This window comes from Crocodylus porosus, unplaced genomic scaffold (assembly GCF_001723895.1).
Source record: "Crocodylus porosus isolate Cpor-Errol unplaced genomic scaffold, CroPor_comp1, whole genome shotgun sequence".
NCBI classification, from domain to species: Eukaryota; Metazoa; Chordata; order Crocodylia; family Crocodylidae; genus Crocodylus; species Crocodylus porosus.
In genome coordinates this window covers 23,097,355-23,106,270 of record NW_017728917.1, presented here as the reverse complement: position 1 = coordinate 23,106,270, position 8,916 = coordinate 23,097,355, and the positions used below count along the sequence as shown (strand labels likewise).

Sequence of the window (8,916 nt, the reverse complement as noted above, 5' to 3'; positions counted from 1 at the left end):
CACCTTACATAAAAAAACAAATTAAAAAGACCTTGCACTACCTGCCATCTGGCTGACTGGGCCCCGCCCGTACAGTGCAGGGCAGGGTGACAGCCCCAGCCTGGGCCCTGCTGCCCCCCCCGCTGCCCTGTGCTGCCCCAGGGGGCTCTACCAGGAGGCCATGGAGCCGCCCCCACCCCTGCTTCTAAGGTAAGCAGAGGCTTTTTTTTCCCATTTTTTTTCCTGTTTTTTTTTCTGGTTTCTTTTTTTAAGTGATGGTGCCTGAGGCTGTGGGGGTAGCCATGTGGACCCAGGGGTGCAAGTTGCGGGGGTGGGGCCCACTTCATTATTATGAGAAGAGACTTGCTTTAACACTGTAAGATATATCAATAAAACATTGTCCAAGTGATCAATGTCTCTGTCTTGCTCTCTGTCTTTTTATAGTAGTCTTTTGTTTTATTTGTGGAGGAACATGGATTTTGGGGTATTTTACAGAGTGGCTTTGGAATTTTTTTATCAGGGGTTTTTCAGTTTTCCAAGAGGAACACCAAAATTCCTGCTAGGGAGGCCAGTGGCAGGACCCTGCCTGCTCAGACCTAGCACTTTGGACCCAGCTGGCTGTGGCTGACCTCCTGGCCAAATGGGGCCAGGGGGATATGCTTTGACAGTTCAAAGCTGGCCACCACACCTGGAACATCTTCTGGGTTATAGCTTCCCAGATGGCCAGGCACAAATGGCAGTAGTGCTGCACAAAGGCTAACCCTGCAGCCACAGCGCATTGGCAGCTGGGTCAGAGGGGCAGATGCCTCTACTGGCTCTGCATTCCCCATCTGAGTCTGGCAGATGCGCAGCAGGTCACAGCCAGGCAGCATCCCCCACTGCCAGACTGCTGCAGTGGGTAGAAGGTGCAGGGAACTCTCAGGTCTGCTTCAGTAGTCCAGCTGGCACAAGGGGTTGTTTCCCTGGGTACCAATTGGCTGGGCCCCAGAAGCTCCTGAGAGCTAGTAGCCCTGAGCTACTTGCCAGGGTGACTTTTTATGCTGCTGGGGCCAGGACAGGGCATCTTTTTATACTTCTGGGGACAGCATAGGTGCTGGCCCTGGGCTCTAGCTCCACCTGGCTGAAGATCCGGAAGGAGCCAGGCAGGGTTATTTTGCCCCAAGTGGCACAGTTTGCTCCACAACAAAGTGCATTTCCAAGCACGTGCGCTGAAGCAAAAAGCCCCGGCTCAAATTTGCAGCACTTCTATTTGAGCTGCTGCAAATACACATGCTTGCATGTGTGGACACGCCCTATGTATACATACATACACATACACAATATACATCTATGCCTATATATGTTTATATATAAAAAAATCTTTCCTTTGGTAAAGATGGGATATATATAGGATGGGATATATATATCACAGCTACCAAAAGATACTTTATCAGCTGCAAATTTATGGTAAGGAATGTGTTAATGAACACATCAGTGATTTGCAGGTATTTATTGAAGTCAGTAGCTGCAATCTGCTTTGTAATAGGAATACTGTCAAAAGGGCAAGGATTGTTATTTAAGTAAGTGTAGTGCTATATTGGGTTACATATACTTTTTAGCCTTGTCTAACACTTTATTGTTCTCAGATGATTTCCCATAGTACTTTTTTGTGCAAAAATGAAAATTGCATGAGTTTCCTTATTAGAAATAATCCTGGTTTTGTGACTGTAGTAGTCAACTTAAAAACATTTAGAGATTACATAGTTTGAAGACTGATAGATGTAAATGTCTTGAATAGTATGCCACCACTTGCCCAGTGCACTTATGCAAGCAATCCCATTGATTTTGATGGTTCCATTTGTGTAATGGGACCATTGATATAAAGCAGGTGAGCAGAACCTAGAAATTCATACGTAAGTGTGAGTTTCCTAAGCTCCAGTGTCCCTTTGTTTTAGCATATAGTATATCACCTCTCATCCATTATGCTTTCATTTTATACTTTTTTGACAACTTTTTTTCTATTTAAAGAAATAAGTGCCTTGGATAGCAAGTACATATGCATGTGTGTGTGACATTTTTAAATTATGCTATTTACCAAGTTCATTACAATGGCAGGTTTTCATTTTCACAAAATGTCAAGGATCGGTGCTTTGCATTCATTTTAATGAAATATTACACTGATAAGGATTATGAATGCCAGGTTTAAACCATAAATGGCTAAATGTTTGTCTGCTCTTTTGTTTCAGAAATCACTGGAGACCAGACTAATTAATACTCTTCTCTCATTTATTCTTACAGTTAGGTATTCATGGATATGCTTTTGCAATTACAAACAACGGATACATTTTAACTCATCCAGAGCTCAGGCCTTTGGTAAGAATACTATTTGCTAGCCTAGTCTGTGCAGTTGTAGACATTATAGTTCCTTTTGTTGTAATGTATAAAGGATATAATATTGGTAATGAAAATCAAAATAGAATAGTCTCATGCTTTTGAGAAACACTGCTTTTGAACACAGAACATTGAGTATAATACTTAGTAAATTCAACCATGGACTAGAAATGAATGTTAACACAAATAATTCCATTATATATAAATATACAAGTTGTTCTGTAAAAGATACAGACCTCCATTACTGCAGAAAAGCCAAGCCAAAAATTGCTATAATTATGTGCATTTTACATTGAATTGGAATGCTTTATTACCATGTAATAACACCTATTTGTCATGTTAAAGTGTTAAAGCTAATTTAAAATACATACAGAAATTTCAATAAAACACATTTTTAGTAAAATAGGGGGACATAAGGGATTTTTTTTAAGTAAAAGAGAAATAGAAGAAAAGTTCATCTCTATTTCCCTTATTGTCTTGTTTGCATTAATCAAAAAAGAAAAAGAAAAGGGCCCATTATGCAAATGTTTATTGATGTAACACCCTGGAGTATAGCTTCATTCCTGATTGCATCATTGTTTAGGAACATTGCTTGCAAGTGTTCCATCACCATCAACCCTCAGTAAAGCATTGGTATTAATGAATTCAGTGTAGCATACATATGGATGCCATATGTACTTCTCAAGTAGACACTTATGTTAATATCTGATTTCAACAATATTTTAAGAGAAAACAGCAATATTAATTGGATGGCTAATTTAATATATAAATAAATTAAAATTATTGAAAAGTATGATTTATGAAGTCATTAGCACATCCTGCATTTTCAGTCAGCACAAACATTTTGTCTGTCTAACATTTGAGTTAGGAATTACACAGTCAATTAACATTTGTATTTGCCCTGATTGTTTCCTAATTTATTATTTGACTAGAGGAAAGCAAATGAAAAGATCAACCTTGAAACTTACATGCGTCAATGGAATAGCTTCTTTCTCAGCAAATTTTGCATAGAGATGAGCCACTAAGCAAACTGGATGTTATAGTATGTTTAAAGGAATTCTAAAAGCAATTATCTCAGTGCATGTGTTATATAGCTAGGAAAATTTCTCTTCTTTTACATATATCATATGTTTCTGGAATAGAAATTGTCACAAGCATGTAGGAAGGGGAGTGACACCTTAGTAAATTCAGCAAATTACAGAGCAAGAAATAATAAGGTCCTTGGAAATGGTCTTTGCAAATGAACCCACCTCTTTTCTTACCATCCCCACAAGGAAACGTTAGATCCTAACTTCAAATTCCAAGCTAAGATCCAGGACAGCCATAAAGCTGAGTACAAATGCTCCAGTATCCCCCCTATTTTGCCCTAAGACCTTATTTTGCCTCTGTACAGTCCATGGAATGACTTCCATCATGATGAGTTATAAATTCTTCCAGTCCGAGGAATTAGAGCCCCTGCTTCTCAAGTACAGTTTTTTATATATTTCAATCATGTTCCCTTATAACCATCTCTTTGCTAAGGAAAATAACTCGGGTACCTCCAATCTCTTTCCATATGAGATCTTTTTCCATCTCCCTAATCAGGGTCATTATTCTTTTCTAACTCCTCCTTCCTTCTGCTTCCCCAAATTCAACAATATCTTTTTTTTTTCAGACACAGTGGCCAGTGTTTCAGATGGATCTGTCATACTGATTTATGTAATGGCATTATCAAATTTTCCATGTTATTCTCCATCTTGTTCCCAGTCCATCCCAATGTACAGCTTTTAGACTGCAGCTTCAATATCAATAGCCACGAAGACATGGCAATATGGGCTGTCCTTGTGGGCCAGGGGTGGGTTTTAGTATATGTACTCAGGTTGTTAGCCCGTGGTGACAATATGCTTCCACATGCTTCTGTCACACTTCTGACTGTGGTGTAAATGTGCCATAAGTCTATATGAAAAACCAAAGCCAGGAATGCACTGAGAGTTTGGTGTGCCTGAGTCTTCCCTCTCCCTGACTAACTATAGGATGATACAGAGGATGGTGGTGATGGAGAAGTTGAAATCAGTGACTCAGTAGGTGCGTCTATGTGTGCAATTAATGCTATTTGGCTTTACAGCACAGTAAATTTTCTATGCTGTAAATACTGTAGTGTATCTTTGTGCATATGCAGGTAGTGAATTTACTGAGCTGTAGACTAATTTGCTGTGCAGTAAGCATTTGCACATGTAGATGGTGATCTTTAGATTAGTCTGCTGTGCAGTAAAGCAACAGACTTATCTACTGCATGGTAAAGCATCTCATATAGACACAGTCAGTGACTGCCTTTTCTTGATTCCTCTTTCACTGTGTATTCATATTAATATACACCTATTTCAGGCCCTTATCAGAGCATATCAGATGTCAGTGGAAACTATGATACCCAAAGAGCTTGGTAGGCAGAATTATAAGAAAATCTTGCATGGGAATGGGTTGGACAGAAGGAGAATGAAAAAGAGAACGAAAAGGGAAAATAAAAGTGAAAATTCACTCCTTAATGAAAGACAGTGAATGTTATTAAATTAAGTCCCCTCTTCCCCCCTGCTTTTTTGGTATTTTTTCTGGAGGAAAGGAACAGATGGTCTCATTTAGCTATTTGATCATTAATGTAATATAAGCATTATTAACTATTTGCTGTGGATAAAGTACCAAACTAATCAGGTTCCCTTTTTTATGTACTGTTCTAGTATTAACTCCTCTGTTGGGGTGATAGAAAAGAAAGGAGACCTATTCCTTTCTGTGAAACTGTAAATCTATTCTGGGGATCATGTAACTATTGCATAGTATATGATCATCACTGTCTATGTATGCACATTTAATCTGGAAAAATTCTCCGGGTTTGTTTTCCTGGTAGAGAAACTTGCCTGGAGATGCCTGAAAACATTGGTGATATGTCGGGGGGGGGGGGTGGTACCAACAGCAGAGCACAGGTGTGGGGCTATAGCCTGGCTGGAGCCAGAGCCCAGCATTGGCAGTGGTGGCAATGAGTTGTTCCCCGCCCCCCAGCTGCAGCAGGAGCACAGAGTTGTGCCCCTCTCCCTGGCACCACTTATGCATTGCCTGTGCCTGAAAAGACATTTGAATGCTGAGCCCCTGCAGAGTAGAGAGCTTGCAGACATGATGCTCCACACATTTTGCAGGCTTCCTCAGTCTGCCTGGAGAAAACACTGAGAAGCATGCCCATAATCTGTCATCTAAAGTGGGCTTGCTACAATACATTCACTTGGCATTCATTTCAGTTTCGGGAAGAGTCTTCTTTCAGATCTGGTTCTTTTAATCCCTGGATATTTAGAAATTCTCATTGATTCCAGTGAGACTTCTGATAATGCACAGATTATTGGACTGAGTCCTTAGACAATTGTTGTAGACCAAATCCTGGGCCCATCAAGCCAGTGGCAAAACTACCATTAAGTTCACCATAACCAAAATTTAAATTAACCATATGGGACTGGAATGAGATAATTAACAGAGAACATTCCCTCAAAATTCTGGATGGTTTGGGGTTACATCCAAGCAGAAATGTTATCAACTAGATTCAAACTGGTTTAGATTATCATTAGTTTTGTTTGAAGTGATGTGATGCTAGTATACTAATAGACTTCTGACTGCCTAACCCCATTGAGCCATATCTGCTATTTTTGGACTGGCATGGGAAAGAGAGGCACAGTGTTTCTTGAGAAACTCCCTGATCGAATACTGCAAAAACAGGCTCACCACTGCTGGTTGTAGAAAAATATTTTCTATTATATAAAGTATTTATCTTACTTAACAAGTGTCTTTTGAATTAAACTTAGAGCCTAGTGAAAGCTACTGCTCTTGCACTGATTAGTCCAGGGGGGAGGGGGAGGGGGAGCATATATTTTATTTAAAGTTTAGTGAGCGATTGGGCTTTTTAAAATTTTTCTACTTGTTATGTAAAATATGCTTTTATTTAAGGTAATGCGAGTTGTTTGGGCAGAGTAATTAGGAGTAATCACAGCTAGGCACAATTCAGGGAGGGAAACTCATTTCTGACCCTAAGGAGGGCACAGTGAGTTTAAAATATCTGCAAAGGTTCTCACAATACCTTTTAAAAAGTGCTGCAGGGAAGGTTTGATGGGCTATTGTTGGGGGGGATTGAAAGGCCCATTCAAGGAGAGTTGAACTTGATTACATTTCTATCCCAAATAACTTGGTGGAGTAATCCAGTTGCAGTACTATGAGAAATGGTTTTGTAGATCAAGGTGTACAGTGAACAGGATAGCATTTGTGGTACCCTCTTAGAAAATAAAAATAACATGGGTGACACTATCACCTACTTAAGCACTAGGTTAAGAGCTATTTTTCTAACATATAGGATTTACATGCTTTGAAAAACTGATTGGATCTTAATTCCTTTTCTGTTCCCCTTCTGAGCCCATCTTCCTTTGTACTGTCTCACTCTTTAATCTCTTCCTGAGATGACTATTTTTGCTTGACTTTTTTGCCGTCACCCTGAACACACTCTTTACACCCTACCTGGGCATGCCTGGAAGTAAATCCTAGGAAGAGAACAGTTTACTAGAGTCATGCTTGGAGAATTAGGAGCCATGACATTAGCAATAGATTTTCTTGTCTTCTCTCTGTAATACTTCCTGAGAGTGTGCATGTAAAAGCACTGTACATTATAAGTAGCTTTTCTCTGTTTCATGGTGATTTTTGAGCACCAAGTCAGAACAATGCATTTCCTCTTCCCCTATGGTTATAGACCAGTGATGAACCAAAAAAGAATTGCCATTAGGTGGCACTCTAGTACTGCCAAGGTAACTATTTTGTGCCATTTCCTCCTGAGACACTGAAAACAGACAGTGTCATTTCTTTGTTTATTCAAAACAGATATGAATGTAACTTGAAATCATGCCTGTTTTAAATATGTTAGATTCATGTAAAAAGTGAAAGTCAAAACTGAAACATAATGTGTTTCTAATCCTTTATTCTGTAGTAAGGAGAATGCAGAAAGACATCTCTACTAGAATTTAGAAAAATATAAAAGAAAACAAATCTTATGTTTCCTGTTCTGATGAGAGAGCCATTTTTGTAATGCACTTTGCATTCTATATGTACAATATATAACACTAATGTACTATAAATAGGAAATGATTTTACGCTAAGAAACATGTCTCTTCATAGTACTACTTCTTCTAGTGGTATGGCAGAGTTTTGAAGTATTACTGTGAAAAACTGTAGTGTATCTTTTGTAAAGGTATATAGAGTTCAAATATTTTGCGAAAAGAAACTAATAGCATTCCAAAGAAAGAATAAAAGAAAATCTAAATATATCAGAAGTTGATTCACAGTTTTATGTAGCTAATCAAAGTATTCCTCCACTCGGTATGTAGCATTGTATACTGTATTAATGCAAAGGGAGCAATGTACTTTGTGGTAAACACTGAGAGAAGCCTCACTCTCATACTTCCTTCACACAGCTTTCCACCACTAATCTCTTTTGTGCTCTTAAGAAGAAAAAGTATATATAGGCAAGCCCGCAACAAATAAACATAAGAAACTAAACAAATTATGTCATCTGCTTTTGCTAGACAATAACATTCTATTCATGGCTTTATTCCCTTTCCATTATTTACTCTTGTTCTTCCCATCGTGGTTGAGTTTCATAACTCTTTGATTTAGACTTCAAGCTTCTCAGGGCTGGTACAGATTCTACTATATTATTATTTGTTGTTTGTTCTCCAGATACTATGTCTGCGCATAATGAATAGATGTCTGTAACCTAACTGTCTGTAAAGGTCGTATATACTAATAAATATGGTATTTGATGTAGAAGCCCACATCTGATATAAAAGATTGTCTTAATAAGCAATTGGGAGTTTTACTGGGTGAAATAATCTGTTCTCCTAAAGGACACTGTATGGTCTTACTAACATGAGTGACTGCATTTCGCTTGCGAGTGCACATGATCTCTCTCTCTCCCCCTCTTTCCCCACTATTGTTTTATATCACCCAAAATTTCTCTCATTTACATTTGTACAACCACACTGAGTGTCAAGCTAGAAAAGAAACAGCCCCATGCCTTATAATGCAGTCTGGGAATCTTCTGAATGAAAATGCCACATATGTGTAAAATATTATTAGTTCCTGGTAACTCTGAACTGTTTTGCTACAAGGAATATTCCTCGAACTGATTCTGATTTGATTTAAATGATTGTAAATCTGAAGTAAATTAATTTAATGTTATTGGTAGTACATGAGATCAGAGCTAAACTCCTAATGTTTTATCCCCCAAGTTTGTTTTTATTTTTTAATCTAGGCAGCCCTATAAAAACATTATTGGCTGCCATATTTTGATTGAAAATCATTAATTTTGATAATGAATATGACTCTCCTTCAAAAATCATTTTGCTTTTATTTCATTATTCACAATTTCTTATTTGTTTGAGACTTAGGTTTCTGAAGGCAGCATTTGGTGGTTTGCCATAATCCTTTCATATACATGAAATGACACGCGTAAGGTCAGATTACTCTCCTAGTTGCACATATGTCTATTATTATTACAATAGAGTGATGATC

General features: G+C 38.4%; 1 protein-coding gene across 1 annotated transcript in view; it reads left to right on the top strand.

The window, feature by feature from the left end:
* Positions 1 to 8,916, top strand: part of CACNA2D3 (calcium voltage-gated channel auxiliary subunit alpha2delta 3) — a gene marked incomplete at its 5' end in the record, with an annotated part of 852,337 nt that overhangs the window by 666,391 nt on the left and 177,030 nt on the right. The window contains one exon of the mRNA XM_019537014.1: positions 2,257 to 2,331. Within this exon, the coding sequence (XP_019392559.1) occupies positions 2,257 to 2,331 (75 nt within the window). The remainder of the gene's footprint in view (positions 1 to 2,256; positions 2,332 to 8,916) is intronic.